We start from the raw sequence: 22,725 nt of genomic DNA, 5'->3' as shown, positions 1-22,725 counted from the left end.
GAGACACCCAAAGGGCTCCTTTTACATGAGTTAAGTATTCTGGCCTAAACAAGTTACATCTCACAACGCCAACACAATTCACCAATGAGACTGAAGTCCAGGTAGTAATCTTTGAGAAATTAGGGAGAACGGCAGAGACTGAGGACAGGCACAATTGTCTCGATTTTTAAAAGAAAAATAAGGTAGCTTCTGGAAACAATAGACTAGTCAACTCACTGTGTACCCACAGCAGAATTCTAAAATGATTTATCAAATATTTTGTGAGCATTTAGAAAAGAAAGTAGCAAGCATGAACGACCCACAGGGGTTCAATAAAAACAAGGCAGGCCAAACTGACCTCAGTTTCTCTTTTGAGAGCATTGTTAGGAAGAGGAAGGAAAAGCAGACATAGCGTACTTGATCTCTGCCACCGAAAAGTCCTTTGTCACATCCAGTGGATAAAGTGGAAGACGTGGGCTACATCATTGTACAGTTCTACCGATGCATAACTTAGTAACTAAACCCAAAGGGTATGGACTGAGAGCTGCAAGAGTCTGTATTTGGCCCTACGCTAATCAATATACGTATCACCAAGGTTAAGACTTAAGAAGAAAAGGTTACCAATTCTGTAGGTGACACTAGGCTGGGAAGGAGAGCTAATACACTGGACATAGAATCATGAGTCAAAACAATCTCAGCAAGCAGCAATGATGTGATGAAATTAAAAATTCAAATAAAAAATACATTCAATAAAATTCAAATTATAAAATTAAAAAAATTTTTAATTAAAAAATGCAAATCCTACACTGCATAAGTCCTCAGATACAAATACAGGACATGGGCTCTGGAAACAAGTGGAGTGACGCTGAAGTAATGTACTCCTGAGACAGGCCCATCAGACTGGTCCAAGAGGAAGAGACTAGCCTTGACACAGGTCACAGGAAAAGACCCTGAGTTACATTTCTGGTGAAGCCCGACTTCAGGTTATGTCCTCAGAGACAGTTTGTCATTTGCCTAAAGGCTTGATGAATAGTGACCGATAATCTTAGGGAGCGCATCTGCTGAGAGGAGGTTGAAATGATGAGAGGACTGAAAGGTCTGGAAACCATGAAGGAAAGTGGGAGATGGAGTGTGAAAACAAGAATACCTCCCGGGAGGACATGCGCGAGAATGCCTTTAAATATCTGAAGAACTGTCCTTTGAATGAGAAATTGGACAAGTCCACATAGTCCAGGTGACTTCGGTAGAGAGGAATGAGACCCTCCCCAGAGGTCACAGGGACTAAGACTTGGACTCCACTAAGACATTTTTTATAATCCTCTCTGTCCAAACACAGGATGAGGTGCTGTGTGAGGTAGTGAGCTCTCTGCACTGCACGGCTGCATGGCCCAGTCAGACGTGGGGCATGCAAAGAGATTGAGCGTTTAAGACACTCAGTTTCCATACCATGTAGTTCATCATGTAGTTTATTCCCTTACACACAACACCCATGGTCTAATGAGGAAGGCAGCATGGAGTGTGGTTAAAAGCCCGGTGTCCGCCTGCTCACGTTTGAATCCCAGCTCTGCCACTCACTCACCGTGTGACCACAATGACTTTGAGCAAGTTAACTAACCCCGCTGGAACACCATTTCCCCATCTGCAAAATGGGGATGATATGAGCATCTACTCCACGGGGCTGCTGTGAGGGTTGAGTCAATGCACAGGAAGCACTCAGATCAGTATCTGGGACGTAGGAAATGCACAATCAAGTTAGCAATTTACTATGACTACTCGGCAATCTTTCTGATCGCTCCAAAGATTCCTGGTGCCAATTCTGGGCACAGTGTGATGTTCACCTGAGCAGACAGGAGACTATCACTCGACGATGATGAAGGGGACTCAGGCACCTGAGGATTACCACAGACATATGGAGAACAGCGCAGCATGGAGCAAAAGGGAGAAGGCTCATGCAGGGACCACATGATTTCTAAAGCCAGCCACCACTGGCAGAGATCTCTGCCTCCAAGTCACCCTTAAAATCCAGGCTGCTGCCCCATCTTCGTGGTTGGCAAAAGTCTAGGATATAGAGCCTGGGGTCTAGGCAGCAGCCTCCACTGAAGTCAGCGCTGGCTTCTCAGGTTCCTCTCCCAGATCCACAATCCAGATGGAGTTTTCCTTCTTGGAAAGCCAGAAGGCAGGGTAGACCGGCTCTGAAAACTTGCACTCAAACTTGTGAACCAGAGTCATGGCGTCAGGCTCTACGCCATAGAAGGAAAGGACCCCTCCCGGGAAGTCAACATAGATCCCCAGCCTCCGGAAAGGGCTGGCTTTGAGCGGGGTCTCCGTGTCGCTGTGCCAGGCCGTGAACTCCTTCCCATTCCAATGGAGGCTCCAGGAGAAGTTGTTTCCAGAAATGCAACTGTTACGCTCCTCCCCTTTCCGGTCGATGCCCTTGCAGGTCAGGCCAACGTAGGTGCCGGCCCCGGAGATCTCTACCTCAAAATAGTACCTGTGCAGGTACAGGCTCTGCTGGGACAGCACCTGCCGCCAGTGCACGAACCTGCTCGGGAGGTCCGGGTACGGGTGCTCCCAGGGTGTGGTGTTGGTGACCTTGCGATTGTCCTCCTGCAGCCGGAGATACCTGTGTGCCGTGTCGGGGTCCAAGGTGAGGTCACACGCATCTGAGGAGATACAGAAGGCAAGGAGAGTAGGTCAGGAACGAACACCTGATTCAGACAGGATGCTTCAAACCTGGCCAGCCTCCAAAGTAGGAGAAAACATCCATCTCCTGTTCTCTGTGTACCCAGGCTACTGTTCCCCTGGGAAAGACGTGGGTGAAAACCAGAAGTCAGAGAAAACAAGTGTGATATTGTGATTTATGATAAGAAATATATATTGGTCTCTGCCCCCGGTTCCCGGCGCCGAGCTCCTAAAACTCTGGTAATTTCTTAAGTGATAAGAGTACTAGGAACATCTTTTGTTCCAATATTTGGTCTCTGCCCCCCAGTTCCTGACACAGAGCTCCTAAAACTCTTGTAATTTCCTAAGTGATAAGAGTACTAGGAACATCTTTTGTTTCAATATTTGGTCTCTACCCCCCAGTTCCTGACACAGAGCTCCTGAAACACTTGTAATTTCCCAGGTGATAGGAGTGTCTTTTGTTCTAATGAGGTGACTCCTAGATGGCTCCTGAATGGGTGCTGGTCACCAGAAAGACCAAGCCATGATTGGAAGCTTGGAATTGTCGGCCCCACCACCCATCCTCCAGAGAGGGGAGGGGGGCTAGAAATGGAGTTAATGACCGATCATGCCCACGTGAGGAGGCAGGAGTTTCAGAGAGGAATTTCAGCGAGATTCCAGGTGGGCCAACACATCCACACGAGGAGGGTGACACACCCCAAACTCCGCAGGGACAGAAGCTCCTGTGCTCGGGACCCTCCCAGACCTCGCCTTGTGTATCTCTTCATCTGGCTGTTCATCTGTATCCTTTATTGTCTCCTTTAATGAACTAGTAAACACAAATATTTCTATGAGTTCTGGGAGCTGCTCTAGAAAATTAATTGAACCTGAGGAGGGGGTCGTGGGAACCTCCAATTTGTAACCAAATTGTACAGAAGTTGTGGGGGACCTGGGGACCTACTACTTGCAAAAGGTATCTGAAGTGGGGGCAGTCTTGTGGGGCTGAGCCCTTAACCTGTGGGGTCTGACCTATCCCCAGGTAGATAGTGTCAGATTGAGTTAAATTGTAGAACACCTGGCTGGGGTCACAGAGAATTGCTTGGTGGGGGAAACCCACACACACAAGTTGTAAGTGGTCTCAGACTCATTTTAACAAGTCACTCCACTTCCTTCCTTTCTGAAGATCAAATTACTTGGCATTTGTTGAACTGAATCAAGAAATAAAATCCACTGATTCACTCATTCATTCATACAACAAATATGTACTGGAAGCCAGGCACTACTCTACCCCGTGTTGGCAAGGGTCTGGGGAAATAGGCAGTCATATACCCACATTTGATTCATTCATTGTTTTTTTTTTTTTTTTTTTTAATATTTGACCAATATTTAGCATGTTGAACTCTCAAACTGTCCCCTACACATATTCTCTCCCCAGGCCCAGAGATTAATAGCACCTCCACGCACCCAGTTGCTTAAGGCACACTAAAGTTATTTTTGACATTTCTTTGCCCTCATCCTCACCCCCTGACTTGTCCTTCCCCCCTACACACAGACAGCAACAAGCCCTGGAGATCCACCCACTTCTCTCCAGCCCACTGCTTCATCTACACCACCACAAAATCTCGCCGAATAGTGCAATAGGCTCCTTGCAGGTCGTGTTGCCCCTCTCGCCCCGCTTCCATACCTTCTCCATGACAGAGCCATGGTGCTTATTTCAAGGTGTGGGCTAAGGTGAATCATGTCACCCCAGCTTAAAGCCCTTCGATGGTGCCCCTTGCTCGCAGGATAAAGCAGTGACCCCTCACCCCGGCCTGCATGACTGGCCCTTCCCTGTGTCTCCAGCCTCATCTCCTGCCCTCTCTCCCTTGATCGCCACACTCCAGCCACTCTGACCTCAGACCACTTCAGGGCTTTAGCACAGACACACTCCACGACGTGATCATGACCCTAACCTGATTCTGGGGGATTCCTACTGATCTTTCAGCCTGCGGCTGGGAGCTCATGTCCTCAGAGAGGCCCTCCATGACTCCCTGATCTGAATCAGACACCTGCCCATCACTGCCTCTCAGAGCACCCGGCTCTGTAACCTTCCTGGTACTCATCACCATGGTAACAATCTATGTAGTTGTGTGTTTGTGTCATGCCTGTCCTCCTTCTGTTCTATAAGCTCCACATTTTATGTGGGACTCTATCCTGGGGTTCTAGCTCAGAGAAGATGAGCAGTATACACTTGCCAAATTAATTAGCATATTAAAGGCTATTTAAAAATCCATTAATTTAAACAAGTATCTTATTTTAACCCAGAGTTTTCCAAACTCCTTTGGTAAGAGAACTTCTTAGTAGTTGATGAGGCCACATCCTGGAAGAAAAGAAGGACACAATAATCCAAGAAGTTTAAAGGAAAAATGAGGGTGAACTGAGGGCCATCAAGGGCAGATAGTCTGCAGCTCCGTTACCAAGTGGCCCCAACAGCAGCAGAGGCGCTTCAGCCACCCCCGCCGCCTTGGGCCATCCTCAGCATGCAGATATCGAGCAGTAACATTCTTCTCATCTAAGGGGACCCAGGACACCTAGGAAGATAGGTGATTCTATGTCTTGGGACAAGAAAACTAGAATGAGTCTGGAACATTCTGTTAGTGCCAGAAAGCAATGATACTTTTAAGGATGTCAAGGGCAGAATGTCAATGCTTAAAGGAGAAAGAGGCCAGCTTACAAGTGGCTCCCACTGGTCAAGCTGGCAATTTGACCCGCAGAACTTTGACCAGTGAAACAATCTGAGTCTAGAAAAGGCTGAAAGTTTATAACAATATTCAAAGAGAAAAAGTTAATATAGTGTGTGAAAAAACACATTTGTAACGCAAAAGAAGATAGCTTATCATGGATAGAGTTTTGGGACCCCTCTCCCTGGTCTAACAGGCGAATCTAACAAGCAAACTGCAAAGGCTTTAAGTCAGCACAATAAAATCCATGCTGTACTGTGAAGCAGCCGTACGTCCAAATGACCTTGCAACCCCACACCTGAAGCCAGCTGGACAGATCCACAACAGAAAGAGATCAAGGATACCTTGCTCTCACGTTTCCCAGCTGCATTTCTTAGAGATTGAAGGAATAATTAATGACCCTGGTCCTTGCCTCCCTCCATACCTAGCTAACATCAGCATCTCTGAACTTGTTTGATGTATAACCAAGGAATTCTTGTTTATGTTACCTTCAGTGTATAGAGAAAAGCCCCGATGTACTCTATCCCTCTTTTTTTTGACATATATGAAATCTTGCTGTAAGTTTTTTTTCTCTTCCTCTTCCCTGCACATGCACTGTTTTGTGAAAGAGACATAAGCTGCACTTAAACTCACACCCCTCGGAGCAGTTCCATCAGAGCGCTCTGCTGAACTGTTTTCCCGGGGTTTGAACTCCTCATGCTGATGACTGAATAAACTCCTTTCACTAATATCACCTAGATTCTATTTCAGTTGACATTATAATAGGATCTGTTTCATTTTTATTTTAATGTTAAGAATAAAGGGTGTTTGACTTCTTGTATTAATTATATCTGTTTGTAAAATAGAAATGTACTTCTGTCAGGAAGCAGGAAAGAATAAATAAAAGAAACTGTGTGGAAGCCAAGAGGTCCTGGGAAGAAGTAGGAGCCGTGGCAAGAACAGGAGACAGTCCTCGGAACCTGAGGCTCCACGTAACAACCAGAGAAAAAGGGGTCCAGGAGTTAGTCAGCCAGTGGCCACTCCAGAAAACAAGCAGAAGCAGGGTTTGATGGCATGTTCCAAAAATGTCATAAAAATGAGCCTTGACTACACAGATGCAGTCCTTCCTCTGCTAGGAGTTGAAACTGCACCAGCTTGTTAACCACATGAAGTGCTGCTTGGAAATACTAACAGACCAGAATGCTAACAGACCAGAACAATTCCACATAAGGACAGGACAATGGGTTATGCAATTCTAGCCAAGTCAGACTTAAAAGGGAACCATTTGGTAACTAGCCAGGATCTTCAAAAGTCATGAAGGTCATGAAGGACAAGGAAAGACGAAGGGACTGGACCCAGGTTGGAGGAGACCAAGGAGACATGGAAACATCTGTGATCCTGGCTCGGACTTTGGGACATTGGTTGGAACACTTGGTGACACTTGAATAAATTCTGTAGATTAGTTCATAGCATTGTAACAATGTTCATTTCCTGGTTTTGATCAACGTACTGTAGTTATGTAACATGTTAATGTTTGGAGAAGCTGGATGAAAGGTATACGGGAATTCTCCTGTTTTTGCAACGTTTTTGTAAGTTTGAAATGGTTTCAAAATGAAAAGTTAAAAAAACAAAAAAATTAAATTCTAAAAAATGTACCATTTAGCGATAGACCCGAGGTTGCAAGAACTTGAAACCCATGGGAGAGATGGCGTTCTTGCTTCAGCAAAACATTCCACTGACTGCAGTAACTGGGGAAGGGGGAGCGGTTCACAACTTACATTGGAGGAACTGTTGCCTGGTGCTGGGATCAGGTTTTGAGAGCCGATATTTGCGCTCAACAACAGCAGACACTTGAGTTCTGATGTCATACTCCTCTAGAAAATCAAAGAGTTGTGAATGCACACCTGTCCAGGAGGTCAGGAGAACCTAAGAGGCAGGACTTCCCAGCTACTCTTCCTTGGGTTTGGAGAAAGCAGGGGCTGAAGCCTAGCCACATCTCAGAGAACCACACTCAATGGACCACATTGCTCTCCTGGATGAAGCAAAATATGCTGGAAAGAGATCCCAGACTGACTTGGATTTCACTCAAAAGTACAGGCATTAGCAACCTCAGAAACTAGTCATAGAAAGGCCAGCCAACTGCATGATGTGACTAACTCACCTTCTGTGAGTAAAATAAAGTCATCAAGACAAGTGTCCATCAGTAACACGGTCTAGCCAAAGGATGCCCTTGAAAATGAGATACTCCCCCTGATTTGGTCCTCCCTCCCCTGGCGCTCTCTCGCCTTCCCCATCACCCACTGAGATACCACATACCAGAGCCTACAGCCCAGAAAGATCCTCACCTTCCTTGGCGAACTCCTGGAGCTTTTCCTTGTAGTTCTGCAGCAACTGGATTAAGTGCACGGTGGAGTCCGTGATGACCTTGCGGATGCCTGAGAGCTTATCCTTGAGTCCTATGTAAACACTAGGGAAGGCACTGTCCTCAGTGTTCCTGAACTTGCAGTACTCCTGCAGGAAAGGCACATGGCAAAACTTGCCTTGGCTTCTGTGTTTCTTACCTAGGCTGCCCTCCTCATTATGTCACATTCTGCACCTGTACAAGGGGTTGAGGGTAATGTGCACTTCACAGAGAAAGATGGTAATGTGAGCATCCAGCTCAGGGTCTAACAACATAGAAAGTATTTATTTTTTAAACTGGGAAAGTGGGCTTTTGAAAATCAAAAGATACTAGGGGCCGGCCTGGTGGAGTAGTGGTTAAGTTCACACACTCCACTTCGGCGAACCAGGGTTCACAGGTTCGGATCCCGGGTGCAGACCTACACACTGCTTATCAAGCCATGCTGTGGCAGGTGTCCCACATATAAAGTAGAGGAAGATGGGCACAGATGTTAGCCCATGGCCAATCTTCCTCAGCAAAAAGAGGAGGATTGGCAACAGATGTTAGCTCAGGGCTAATATTCCTCACCAAAGAAAAAAATCAAGAGATACTAGATGCCTATGTTCCAATACACAGCCCAGACTGGGAACCAAAGAATGAACACACATTTTATGCCAACAGCCCAAATGGAGGTAACATTCCTGCTACGTTCATTCCCTTGGGAATTTTCTTTTTATAATTTAAACACAAGCCACCATAGGGAATGGAGGACCCGGTGCAGCACTTGGAAGAGCTACAAACAAGTCCTCAGACAGGAATGCTGCCTTTTCCTGTCAGTTCAATCCAGTACACACTTTTCTCTAATTCTTGTAGTGTGCTTAAGAGTTTGAAAAGTGTTTTCACATAGGTAACCACATTCAGGGCCTTACACTTCAAAACCATGTGGCGATCAGGAAAGGCTATTTTCAGATGTAACACATTATCAAAATCCAAATGCAACTGAAACATTGGAGAGCAGATTGGATACAGCAGAAATCTTAATGATGAAAACAGTTGTACCAAAACAGATAGATTAACGCAAGAGAAGAAAAGTCTAAACCAGAGAGTTGATAGAAAGAAAGATAGATAAACATTTTAATACCGTATGTAGATTTAGTACCATACAGGATAGAAGCAGCATTTTAAACCAGTGGGGGGAAAAAGGATGGGTGAGTCATACACGTTGTCATTTCAGCAGGCTAACAATTTGGGGGAAAAGAAGATATCTTTCACCAAAATAAATAAGTTATCTTATACTAAAATATATTTTATACATATTAAAGTTTTAATTTTAACGTTATAAAAGGAGAAACAAAAATAAAGAGAAATTATTTATATACTCTTTGGGGAAACTCATGACATGGAAAGCCAAATATTTATTCATGTTTTCTTCATGTTTTTGTAACCGCAGGCCCTCCAGGACCAGTTCCACTGACCTCATCTCTTATCAACAGAGTGATTAAGAATTGCCTTTCAGAAAAACTGTAAAGTCACGTAGCCAGGGCATGCGCAAGAGAAGACATCGTGACCTGAAAGGAACTTGGAACCAAAGGTCCTCCTCCCCACGGAACCCAAGGACCAGGACACGACCAGAACTTGAAAGTCGGACTCTTATCAGAAGCGAGGGGTCCCTCATTTAGGGATATCCAGTGTTAAAATTCCATCTCATCATAAACCTTTAGAACCCTATCATAAAAGTTTAGAACCTCATCATAAATGTTTAGAACCCTGTCATAAATGTTTAAAACCTTACCATAAATGCTTGAAGCCCATCAATCAAAACCTGTCCCACCAGTGTTTCTGCATGCCAGCCTGTTCTCCTTAACCTCTTAAATTTCACCCCAAATGCTGAATCAGGGAGACAGATCTGAGGGCACATGCCCCCTGTCTCCCTGCAGATCAATCTCACAGAATAAAAGCTGATTTCTCCTCCCAAAGGCTGATGCCATAATTAATTGGCTTGTTTATGCGCATCGGGCAGAGAACCCCAATTTTGTGCAATAACATTTTGATTTTGAAAAGCAAAGGACCTGGAGGAGAGAGAGACGTCCTGTCAGCATTTTTGTCTTCCTGTCTTCCCTTTCTCTGTCTGCTCCTCTTTCCCTCACTCCTCACAAGGTTAACTAGGGTTGTCTTTGGGTGGTGGCAGTAGGGGTGATTGTTTTCCTTCCTATTTTTCTGTATTCTACGAGGTTTTTTTCCACAATAAACATTTATGTTTGTTGTAACTAGAAGAGAATTTTTTTCAAAAATGCAATCAAGAAAAATTTTTGTATTCAAGAATATTAGATCTAATCGAGCCTTGAAATTACCTGCTCTGACATGATTGTTTGATAAATGAGGAATTTGAGACCCAGAGAGGTTATGTGACTTGCTAAAAACTACCCAGCCATTTAGTGACAGATCCAGGATGACAGAATTTATGGCCAAGCTAGTGTGCCTTCCCTGCAAGATTACATGTTCTCAGGTCTAGCTTTAATGGCCTGTGGCTTAACGTGTAAGGGTACATCGTAATGAAAAGTCCAATCTCCCCTGCTGGGCCTTCCTCAATCACCCCTGCACACGCAGCCCTCTCTGAAAGGCAGCATGTCTCCACTCTCACCCCTGCCAGGCAAGCCTCCCTACAGCTGTTGGAGTGGTGTGTAAGCACACTGATCTGACCTCATCACTCTCCATCTGAAGTCCTCCACTGGCTTCTGTGACTTCATGATGAAGAACAAACTTCTCTCACAGCCAGGCGCCCGCCTCATCTCTCATCACTATGCACCCAGCATCCCACACCCCATCCTTGTGAAAGCGCCTTAGTTCCCCAAATTGGTTGTGTTTTCTCAAACCTCTCTGCCTGTGCACACGCTGTTCCCTCTCCTAGAACAGACTTCTCCTTGAACATTACTCATCTTCCAGGACCTGGTTCCCACCTCCCCTTTCTGGGAGGTCTTCCCTACCCCTCCTGTACTCCTGTGCTCTGCTGAATCAAGACCTGCTTGTCTCTGTCCCCACAGCTCCCTGTGTACCCCGTTTATCAAAGAACAGTTCCATTCCCACATCTGCCACAGGCCTAGCAGAGTGAGGGTGCTCCCTGGCATTAGACATGTGGATGCCTCTGCCTCCAACCCCTAAGCCCCACACCCCCACCCCCTCACACCCTCCCCCTGCCCCCCCTCCTCCCGTACCTCCAGGAACAGGACAGTGTTACTGATGGCCGCAATCCTCTCCAGCTCCTCCTTGCTCTTCTCCATCTCTGCACTCCTGTACTCCAGGTGGGTCTTGATGCCATTGGCCTGGTTCAGAGCAGCTTGCTCCTTCTCCTCCAAGAAGAGCATCACGTCGGCCTGGGCCTTCCTCATGGCAGCAAGGAGTTCCCCAAACTGTTCTTCGACCACCACCTTCACCTCTGACACTGATACCTGGGGCGGGGGTGGGGGTGGGGTAGTGAAGAACCTTTTAGCAAGGTGTCCAACTTTATCAAAGCTCAACACACAAAAATGTAAACCTGAGAAACCTGTAAATTAGGGAGCATTTTTCTATTTTAAAAGCTTTTATTCTCATATGAATCCTGGGTTCCCCAGAAAAAGGATTTGCTCTCCAGGGTGTAAGTATTTATTTACCGATCATTAACTTAGTTTCCTTGTCCATTTGAGGAGAGAGTGAATTTTATGATCTCTGAGACCCCTTCCAGCTCTGACAGTCTGGGGCTGCTATTCAAGTTTCTGAAATTGATTTTCCTACCAGGACAACACATCTATGAATTGTAGCATGAATTAGCTTTCTTAGCCTTTCATTATGTCTAGTTAAACTGCCCACTGAGTCCATCAGAGCCGAAAGTACATCTGAGCTTATGGCGTCTCTACCAGGCATCAAATGTTTCGGGTGCTGTAGGTGAGCTTGGTACCCAAGCAGGGCAGGATGGGCTTACCTGTGCAGAATGGAATACAATGTTCAAATAAAACATAAAACAAAATCCATGCGATCCATATTAAGGATTTGCCTGAAAGCACTTGTATATGTGGACTCTATCCTTTCACAGGGTGAACATCCTTTATAAATGCCTTCAGTCGAGATCATATCTTCAACATCAATCCAAGTTTTAGATGGTTTCTTCTTCTCTTTGGTGGTTCGTAAGTATTGGTGCCGACAGCTCCCTCCGACAGTGTCCAGTTTCATCTCATTGCACAGACACTCATTATGGTGTTAAACTTTATATCGAGGTCTTGGATACAATTTCCTTTGTTCATCCTCCCTTCACCCCCACTGCACAGCCCAGAGCCCACTCTCTGCCTGCCTCACTCCCCCTTGTCTCCCACCCACGCCCATCCCATTGGAGAGCTCTCTGAGCAGCCCCTCCAGGAGCTGTTTTCTGTTCCTCCTGGGTCCTGTTTTCTGTCTGGTCACATTTTTAATTTCATAAAATAGTAATATAGTAACAATCAACATTTAGTAAGTGCTTATTATGTGCCAGGCACTGTTTGGAGCACTTTACACATATTATCTCATAGAAACCCTTAAAAGGTAGCTACTATTATGGGCCCCACTTCTTAGATAAGAAACTGAGGCACTGCTAAATTAAGTGATTTGCCCAAGATCACACAGCAAAGGTTTGAACCCAGACAGTCTGCCTCCAGAGCCCATTCCTTTAACCACCATTCTACAGGGCTGCTCAGCAGGGCTGGGGCAGGGATCCCCGTGGCTGCAGCACAGCAGCCTAGCAGGCACAGGGTGACCTCTCCCTGTGGACACCGGCACACTCATTAGGACAAGCAGGGGAGGCGACTGGGTGGTTCAGTTGAGCTTTCAGCCCACAGGCTGTGGCCCTATGGGAGTTGCAGGGAAGAACCTTTGAGCTCAGCCCTTATACTGAAGCCCTTCCAGGAGCAGAGAAAGGACAGTTAGGCCCTGGTCACCATGGACACTGGTCAAGGGGCACCACCCACACCCATGATGGACTAGATACACGTGCTGCTGAGTACGTGACCAAAAGAGAAAGATGGCAGGTCTTCCCAGCAACTCCCGAGTCAACTGTTGACAAGTATTGCCTCCTTGTCATTGTAATTGCTGTGAATTCTGAGAACATTAATCATAGCTGTATTTAAATCTAAATGTCAAATTACATGTCAATATTGCGAGGCAGTAAAGATTGAGAAATCTCTCAGGAGACAGGTCAGTTTTGCTTATAACTGATTTTGGGGGGAAGTTGTGCTGTTGGTGTTTTAGCCACGTTCTGAGTTAAGTAATATGTTCTAGCTCCCTCACTAACTCACCCTTCCTGCCCACTCCGGCTCCGGGTGGCCAGGCTCCATGAGTCATAGGGGCCACAGGGGGCTCCCTGCCCACTCCTGATCATCTCCAGAAAGCAGGAGCAGGACAAGGCCAGGGAACTAATGTGAGGGTGTCGTGGGAAAGGAGAGGAATCCACTTACTCTCTATAATTATGACATGTAGGTTCCTCACGGAAGCATAATACCATGAGGCTGAGAGGCAAGAGTCTACAGACAAACTGCAGGATCCAAATCCCCCTCCTCCACTGAGGCCTCCTGAGGAAGGCTGGTGGAAAGCAGGCTTCAGATGATGTTGCTGGATTGACTCTTCTGCTTTCATAGGGGGCCTCTCATTCCCAAACCTTCCCATGGAAAAACACTTCTTCGTTGCATGTAAATGAAATGTGTGAAGGATATCCTTTACTGCCCAAATGATGACAAATAAAGACTTCAGAGAGGACAGGCCACAAAGACATCAGTCGCCAAAGTTAATGGTTTAAAGAGGTGGAGGATGGTGCACATGCCTGTCAATGCAACAATCCCAGGTTCTCCTGTTCCATCAAAGTGGGTGCCCCAGACAAGTCTTGTCATCTCTCTGTGTCTTCATGTCCCTTGTATATGGTGGCTATTGTGATGACTACCTTCCCAGTTACCACACAGTTATGAGAAGAACTGAGTAGGGATCAGTGTCTGAAAATTAAAGATCTGGAAAAAGACAAGATGCTCCGTGTGCTTCTCCAGGTTATCTTGAGCCTGGAAATCAACACTCTCTGAAGGTTTATAAGGCTTTCAAGGGACAATTATTTTTCTTCTTTTCATAAGATTATGTGGATACAAAAGAGGTGTGCATCCTTCAGCAGCAAGTTAGTTGTAAATAACAAGGAGGAGGAAATTAAGTTGAAATGGATACAGGTACTAGATATGGATGGATGAGTGGGTAGATGGATGGATGGAATCATTCTTGGTACGTAAAGATGATGCTGCTGACTCACTGCCATAGGGTAGGTGTTTTGCATTGTCTTCTGAGTGGTGGTTTGGCTTGCCACTAATGAGAAGCATTTGTGAAACTGTTTGGGTCTACTTAGAGTTTATGTGGAGAGTGGCCATATACCAGACAGACTAAAACTAAGTAGCTTGGCATACCACTGGTCTTATCAAGTACCATCCACTAATCTCAGCTCTCTTCTCTGGCTGCCAGGACACGGGAATGGTGGGACTCACAAGCAGAACACCCTCTCGGGATGGAAGAAGCCAAGATTATGCATAATTGCTGGAGCTCTAGCTAAACACTCCCTCTACTCCCACACACACCCTTTTCTCCAGGTCAAAGGAGCACATGCAAATGTGAAGATAAGAATGCTGTTATTGCAGGACAAGACTTGCTTCTACTCTGTATTATTAAAAAGTAAATCACTTGCCAGTTTTGAACCTTAAACTAACTTCACCACAAATCTCGACAGCAAGGTGAGGCTACCCCGTGGTGTATCAACCATATGTGTACCTACAATTCTCATTTGCTGAGAAACCCCAAGGAGCCCCTGGACACGGAGGCCAGGCCTGCAGCCCCGTGTCCCACAACCCTGGCTGGGCTCTGGCTGAGCCTGCAGCAGCCAGCTATGCTGAAGCCTCACAGTGACCCAGACCAGCCTTACCAAAACGGATTTATGGTTGGCTTGGAGCCTGGCGATGGCGTTTTCATTCAACTCGAGTTTCCGCTCCAGGTCCAACCGGGTGCCCCGAAGCTCAGCCTAAGAGGAAAGGACAGCGTTAAGGGGGAAGGAGCCCAGTGCACACAGGAGGTCCCCACAATCAACGGCACTATCCGCCCTTCTTCCATGGAAAGGAAGTGTGACCTCAGAAGCTTCTCTCAGAAGCCAACCTAGAGCACCCTAAATGGAGGCGCAAAGGGTCAGCTGTGTGCCAGCCTCCTCCTGGGGCTGAACTCAGCATGAATCAGCTAAAATGTGGTGAGCACATACATGTGCTGTGCTGGTCACCATTTCAAGCATTTACATGGATTACCTCATTTCATCTTGATCACACCCATATTAGGAAAATATCATTCTCTCCATTTTACAGATGATAAAATGGAGCCGCTATCCATGGTCACACAGTTCAATAGATTTGAGCCTACCCCATCCAACCCCAGAATAGACTAACAAGGAGTGCAGGCTTGGCGCTGGTAGTGGGGATCCCAGGTTGTCTACTTAGCAGCTGAGACTTCAGAAAAATCTACTTAACGTCTCCAGACTTCCATTTCTTCACCTGTGAAATGGGGATAACTGAAGTGCCTAATTCATAGGGTTATTGTGAGGGTTGAATGAGACGGCATGTGTTAACAAGAACTTTGTACAGTAGCTGGCACGTTGTGAGTGCTCCATCAGTGTCAGCAATGCCATCATTGTTATTCTTATTATTATTATTGCTACCATGGCTGCTTTCCATCACCTACTCTCACTCTCCTGGAGGCAGGCAGAGTGAACCTACCAGCTGAGGCAAGTGTCGGCCTAAGAACCTCAGGTTTGCCTGGTTTTTTGGTTTTTTTGTGTGTGAGGAAGTCTAGCCCTGAGCTAACATCCATTGCCAATCCTCCTCTTTTTGCTGAGGAAGATTGGCCCTGGGCTAACATCTGTGCCCATCTTCCTCTACTTTGTAGGGTCGCCGCCACAGCATGGCTTGACAAGCGGAGTGTCAGTCCACGCCCAGGATCTGAACCTGTGGACCCCGGGCCGCCGAAGTGGAGTGCGCAAACTTAACCACTACGCCACCAGGCAGGCCCCAGGTTTGCCTGTTTTGACCCCACTGGGCCGCTTCACTCTCACTCCTGGGGCTCCCTAAGCACTTTCTGCCAAGAAGCATGTCAAGGTATAAAACACAAGCCTCAGCAAACTTCAAAGGTCCTGTCACTTTCATGCTTTCACAAGGGCATGAGACAGAAAAAAAAATAGCTTTCACTGCTTTTAATAGGTTATGTCTCTATTTGAAGCTGTGAGTCATTATGCCCTACTAGAACTCAGAGGGCACAAATGCAGTGTCTCTCCTTTGTCCCACGGAAGCTGGGGGGAATGCCGGGCCCCCCAGTGAGGGAAGCCGAGGCAGGCAGGGGACTTGCCTCCATCTGCAGAAGGCAGGTAATGTTTGCTCAGGCTCTGGGGTGCTGACTTGGAGCTGAGGAAGCCCAGGAACCTCCCACTACTGAGACCTGAGACCTGATGCCCAGAAGTGGGGAGGGGGGAGTGGCCGAGGAGTGAGGGTCTGGCCTATTTGGGGGCAATTATGGAATCCAGATCTATCTAAAAGGCTTATACAGTGACCCATTCCAGGGGAGTGAGGGAAACATGAACCACTTGTTTAAAGGTGGTGGAAGACACAACAGAACACACCCTAGCAACGGGCATGGACACGAGAGAGAATGTGTTAAAGCAGTTGATCCCAGCATGATCCAGAGCCACAGGGAGACGTCCAGTGAGGAGGCTTCTCTCCAAAATCTGCAGATTGCCATAAAAGGAGCAAAGGACTCCTAAGTACCTAATGGGGACCTCTCTGAGTAAGTCACCCCAAGGGAAGACACTCCCGATTACCACAAAAGGTGGGGCCACTTTAGGAGACCAGTATCTCTAGTTATTCCTATTACTAGAAAATGACAGGGTGCCTCAGACTCTGGCTTCAGGATTCCCAAGATGTCATCCATACACACGTCTCAGGCCAGGGTGGGCCCCACACAAAAGCAGGACAGCGGTGTCAACGAGCGCAGACACCCTACGTTGAAGGGCACAGAGAGTCTGGCCTACTTCAGCAGGGTAACGACGAATGTTATGCAATGGGCACAATATTTGGGGTCCGAAGACCTGCCACTTGCTGGCTATGTAATCTTAGCCAAATCATTTAGCGTCTCCTCTGGTGCACGGCCACAAGAGTATGTTAACACAATTGTTCTTTCTTCTATCTACAGGGGAAAGGTGGCACCAGAGCTTGGCGGCCAGGGGTCAGGTTAGAGGTGCAAATAGGAACAGCAGAGGAGTGAGAAGAGAGAAGAAAATTCCAGATGGTGTCAGTTCCTTTGTATTTTCAACCACACAGTGTTGGCCCTTCTAGAGTGTTTGCATGTGGTAGCACCAGGGTTCCACCTGGACTCTGATTTCATTCCTCAGTCAGCTGGTCAGAATCTACTGCACACCAGTCCTGTCAAATAAGATACCCTCCCTGCTGCTGAAAGACGTACAGCCTGGTAGAATGTTTAAGAAAAACAAGCTACATAATACTGAGTCCAAGGCATTCCTCAGAATTTCTAGAAGAAATTCTTTTCCTGAGTGGCCTTGAATCATCTGCCTTTTGGCTGCCAGCAAACGGGCTGTGAACAATGCTGTGAACTGCTCCCCAGAGAAGCAGGAATCCTTGTGGCTCTCAGAAACTAGGATCCTGCTCTACATGGAGATTGTGTCCAGGGGCAGCATCCAGTCCTATACCTTCTGGAACCAATGCTGAGGTTGAGTGCAACGACCTTTCACTAATGGACTTCAAGATCTAAGACAGGGCCCAGCTCAGGTCTTCCCTCCTCCAAGCACTCCGCCCTGACCCTCCCTCCCGGTGACCACTCCCTCCTTGGACCACGGCCGCAATTGCATTTCCCGGGCCCTTCGGCACTCCAGGGAGCCACGGAACGTGCCTGGGCTTCCTGATTCGAGTCCACGCTCCCCGAGGATAGACAGTGTAGCCTCACATTTAGCCCACAGCAAGCACTCAATAATGTTTGATAAACTGAGGAAGAACAGGAAAGAACCAGGTACACTTTGTGGGTCAGAGCAAACAGGGAAGCAGTCACAGGAGTGCAAATTTTACAACATGCACATGCATGCACTCACGCACACAGTCTCATTTCCCCGACAGCAAGCCTGAGATTCAGAGAAGGCGAGAGGAGTTAAGACCAGCTGCCCTTCTGCTCTTAAAAGTGAAGGGGCCTCAGGAGGCCGGCCTGGGGCAAAGGGAAGTGCCGAGGTCCTGGCTCTGGAAGCCCAGCAGAGTAGAACAAATAATCAAAGAACACCAGGAACTCCCCAAATCTAAACCGAGTTTTTGCCCACTGGCACAACTAGAGACCCTGAGTGCTTCAGAGAGGGCTCACTTGGTTAACTGAGAAATAAGCCGCTCTGTGGACCAGATGCAGGATCTTGGCTGCTTTGTGTCCTCATGACTGACCCCCATTTGCAGTTTCCTACGCACAACACGCCTGTCTGAGTAATTAGCCCTTAACATGACCCAAAGTGACCTTCAGCAAGTAACTCCAGCAGGCCTGGGCTAGCTGAAGGGAATAGTGGGCTTCTGGAGCCTTAATTATGTCTAATAAAACTCTCAAAATAATCCTAGTGGCCTTTGCAGCTTCTTCAAGGTACCGTGTCTTCTGGACTGGTCTCTTTGGGCTCCTTGCCAGGAATCTTTTTGGCTCCTAAGGTTTGGTGGAGCCACCTGGAGTGTGGCTGGGCTTACAGAGTGAACTTGCTCCCTGAGCTGAAAACAAGGGCACAGGATGGAAAGGACAAAAGCTCTCTTATGCTGACCAGAAAGCAGAGGTTGTGAATTGGGGCCATCACTAAAAATCTGGGGTATGGGGCTGTTACATTATACCTGTAGCCACGATTGCTTTCCAGCACCACAGCCTGCCTGAGAGCCCCGGTCCAGCTGTCCTTATGTCACCTGACACAGCCCCCTCCCAGGATGTCTGACCATGGGCGTCTGCACATGCTCTACACAGCTTTTCTTGCCAGAAATACAATGACCCTAAGTCTCTGCAATGCATCAGTTTACACTACGTTTAAAAAATCGTATCATATCTATGCTGCTACAGGCATAGAACGGTTCTGAAAGGAAATGAAGTAAGTGTAGATGGTGGTGTTTGCCTCTCAGGAGGGAGATGGAGGGATCCAGGATGGGAGGGAGAACTCTTCCTGGTATAATCCATTGTGATATTTGGTGGAGATTGTTTTTCAATATGGCCATGCATGACTTTTCCAGTCAATTATAATAAAATTCAGATATTATTCCCAAAAGGAAAAGCAGTACATTTTGTCAATATCTCTATAATATGTGGCAGGGTTTTGGTGCAAAAAAAAAGTAAGGTTATAATATTGTGATCTTGGGGTCCTTCCCTTGTGTTCCTTCAGTAGAGTAGCTTTCCAGAAGTTTCCATTCCTCACTCCATGACTTAGTCATCTGTATGAGTTTGGACAAATGTGGTGGAGATAAAAAGAGTAGCCACTTTGTAGAGTTATTTGAGGACTAGATGAGAAAATCCACGGCAAGCATTTAGCACATGGCAATGCTCAAGGAAGACTAATGTCCTCAACTGCATGGAGCTTTTTCCTTTGCTCTGTCTATCTGTTGATACAGAGTCTCTTTGTGGTTATGAAAGTAGGGACTTGAGCAGCAGTGGCCTGCTCTCCTGACATTCCCAGGACATTCCCTGATACTGGAAATGCTGCAAACAGTTGGTGAGTGGCTTCTAGAGCTGGAAACGGTGACTCATTGACATCTGGAATACAGAGCTTTCCAGAACAATTCCCACTAACACTGAATAAAATCTATGCCTTAAAAAGGGGGTGGAGGAAGGTCCCCGGCGAGTAAACTGCCCTTCCCAGATACCTCTTTCCTTTGCCGCCCAGGAGCACTGGGCCAAGAATTTGCCGAGGGCCTGCGGCCACGTACAGTGCAAACAAGGAGCTGCCAGGAGGACAAATATCAGGAATGTGGGACAGAAGTAAACTGCACTTCTCTACTGAGAAACAAACAGTGCTCAGGGAAAGTCAAAGTATGAGAAACAAAGCATATAAAGCTGCTAAATCCACTCCCAAGAACTTCTCTAGGCTCTCAGCTTTAGGGCAAAGAAAAGCTGGTTGCTCTAGAAATAGTTTCCCGGGGCCGGCCCCGTGGCTTAGCAGTTAAGTGCGCGCGCTCCACTGCTGGCGGCCTGGGTTCGGATCCTGGGCACGCACCGACGCACCGCTTCTCTGGCCATGCTGAGACCGCGTCCCACATACAGCAACTAGAAGGATGTGCAACTATGACATACAACTACCTACTGGGGCTTTGGGGGAAAAAAAAGGAGGAGGATTGGCAACAGATGTTAGCTCAGAGCCAGTCTTCCTCAGCAAAAAGAGGAGGATTAGCATGGATGTTAGCTCAGGGCTGATCTTCCTCACAAAAAAATAAAAACAAAAACAATAGAAATAATTTCCCTTATCTGATGGAAATAAAATTACAGGCTATGAGCATAGTGTTTCTCAGTCTCTCCTAATACCTCTATCTGATGAGGAACTTTTATTTTCCCTAAGTTAAGCCATCCTTGAGGTCATACCTGTGTGTAAGTTTCCAATTCTACGCTATCTGAGCACTTTCCAAGCTCTTAGATTTCACACTGGGCATCTCTAGAGGAGCACTTTCTACTGATCTTTTGTTTGGGGTAAAGAGAAAAAGAGAAATCAGGGGAAAGGTTTGATTCTTGCCTCTTGCGTTTCTGCTAAGGTTTACATTTCATTAATTGCCACCCAGATCCAGCTAGAGGGAAAAACCACCGCCCTAAGCCCTGCAACTTCTGCCCTCCACAACCAAACTTGTATCAATGCCCGAAAGCTGAGTGAGAAATAGTAGGAAACTAGCAGGCATGAGGAGAGCCAGACACAGGTAGAGGGAGTACAGGGACAGTGGGACCGAGATGGGGACAGAGTGTTCTACTTCAGTGTCCAAAACCAAGTGCAATAGATATTTACGCTGGACCAACAGCCAGGTACTAAGGTTAAACTCTTTTTCAGGTGAACCCAGAGCACTGAAGAGAAGGAGGCAGCCCCAGGAGCAGCGGTGGTGGCCTGGTCTCTCCCTGGGCACGGCATCTCCCCACCTCCCTCTCCCGGATGGACCCCAGCACTCACCTCCTTGTCCCTGCGGGCAGCATCCAGGGAAACCGAGGCATGGCCCCTGTGCTCGCTCTGGCGACACTCCTGGCAGATGCACTGCTGATCACGGTGGCAGAAGGCGACCAGGGGGCTGTGGTGGGCAGGGCAGGTGCGCAGGTCCCGGTCCTTCACCGGCTCAGTCAGCTGGTGGCTGTGCAGTTTGCTGTTCTCCTGGTGCGGCCGCAGGTGCTCCTCGCAGTAATTCACCATGCAGGTCAGGCAAGACTTCACTGCCCTCACCCTGCTGGCCCCGAGGCAGAAGTCACACAGGATCTCCCCCTCCTCCTCACCAGCAGGACCCCTCTGCGATATGGAGCTGCTGCCCTGACCCTCAGTCTCCCCCTGGGGACTCCCCAGGGAGCCCATGTCCTCTTCTTCTGCCGGGCTGGCCGACCCAGAGTCTGGGCTGAGAGTGGCTGGAGAATGAGCGGTGACCTCGGGTAGCGGCCCTGGAGCCACCAGATCCAACTCAGCCATCTGGAAGTCTCTGCCCCTTGGCCCAGGATCTGTGTAGCCTGAGTCAGACAGGAGAACCACGCCTCGATGATTACAGCTGCTGTAAGACTTTAACTGTTTCCTCCCTCCCGGAGGAAGCTCAGTTAGTCATTACTCCGCTCCGGGACTGGTCAGCGGCCAGCTGCTGTGACAAGGCAGCTAGATCACTCAGGCCCTGGACAGCCACTCAGGATGTCTCCTCGTGGGTTCAGGCCCCTCCTTGAGTCCAGCCCCGAAACTTCTACTCTCATGTAAATCATTCATCCCCCATAGGCTCAGCCGGAGACCACGTGTGGCTGTGGCTGCTCTGAAAAGGACTCGAGATTCCTGAGCTCTGTTGTAAAAAGCCTGTGTTGCTTTCCATGGTTTGGCGGGCTAAAACCTTTGTTTACATTTTTGAAGGGATCCAAAATGTAAGGACTTCAGCCATAGGGCAGCCATTCACCCCTTCCCCTCTCATAGAACTGGACAGGAGGCAGCTAGGAACAGGATACATGTCTCTGACTCTGACCTTTTCCATATCACCTTCTTGCACATTCCAGGAGACAGGCTTCAGAGGGGCATTCAGTGTGGATCAGGAGGGTCGGGGAAGAACTTGTCTCCTTCTACATAGAGCTCCATTCAGACAGCCCTCCTGAGCTACACATCCAGCCCTGTGGTTCCTAGAGAGGGGTGTGTGCCGAGCGATAGCCCCTTTGCCCACTGAATAAGGTGTTCCTAGACATGGTGTGTGAGTCTGCTCGGGCTACTGTAACAAAATACCACTGACTGGTTGGTTTAAACAACAGAAATTTATCTTCTCACAATTCTGGAGCCTGGAAGTCCAAGATCAAGGTGTCAGCAGGGTTGGTTTCTTCTGAGGCTTCTCTCCTTGTAGATGGCCACCTTCTCCTTGTGTCTTCACACGGTCTTCCCTCTGTGCATGTCTGTGTCCTCAGTTCTTCTTATAAGGACACCAGTCATATAGGATTAGGGCCCAACCTAGGGACCTCATCTTAACTTAATTACCTCTTTTATTAAAGGCCCTCTCTCCAAATAGAGTCATATTCTGAGGTACTGGGGTTAGGACTTCAGCTATGAATTGAGGTGGGGGGAGGCAGAACTCAACCCATAACACATGGCCAGGGGTCAAGACAGGAAGCATGTAGCTCCTGGGAAGGAAGGAGCTCCTAGGCCTCACCCCTGGATGGGGACACACAGTGTACTTAGTATTTGCCATGTGGGCACCAAAGAACCCAGGATACCTGAAGCCCAGCTTCTGTATCCTGGAGAGG

The 22,725-nt window shown here is 47.5% G+C and overlaps 1 protein-coding gene across 1 annotated transcript; it reads right to left on the bottom strand.

The window, feature by feature from the left end:
• Positions 1–734: 734 nt before the first annotated feature.
• On the bottom strand, positions 735–22,065 carry TRIM16 (tripartite motif containing 16). The gene is made up of 6 exons (XM_004433038.3): positions 20,933–22,065; positions 14,666–14,761; positions 10,932–11,165; positions 7,685–7,850; positions 7,118–7,213; positions 735–2,642 (listed from the first exon to the last, which is right to left on the bottom strand). Exons 1-6 carry the CDS (start codon positions 21,431–21,433, stop codon positions 2,059–2,061), a joined length of 1,677 nt encoding a protein of 558 aa, XP_004433095.1. The 5' UTR covers positions 21,434–22,065; the 3' UTR covers positions 735–2,058.
• Positions 22,066–22,725: the final 660 nt, after the last annotated feature.

This window comes from Ceratotherium simum, chromosome 16, assembly GCF_057802395.1.
Source record: "Ceratotherium simum simum isolate JZ-2026a chromosome 16, ASM5780239v1, whole genome shotgun sequence".
NCBI classification, from domain to species: Eukaryota; Metazoa; Chordata; class Mammalia; order Perissodactyla; family Rhinocerotidae; genus Ceratotherium; species Ceratotherium simum.
Note: the sequence above shows the minus strand (reverse complement) of the source record. Positions and strands in the feature narration are given on the sequence as shown.

Coding starts and splice junctions, on each gene's coding strand:
- TRIM16 (XM_004433038.3), bottom strand. CDS start 21,433: ATGGCTGAGTTGGATCTGGTGGCTCCAGGGCCGCTACCCGAGGTCACC. Junction 11,166..14,665: donor CCAACCATAAATCCGTTTTG/GTAAGGCTGGTC, acceptor CCCCCGCCCCAG/GTATCAGTGTCAGAGGTGAA. Junction 7,214..7,684: donor CCAGGAGTTCGCCAAGGAAG/GTGAGGATCTTT, acceptor TTGATTTTCTAG/AGGAGTATGACATCAGAACT.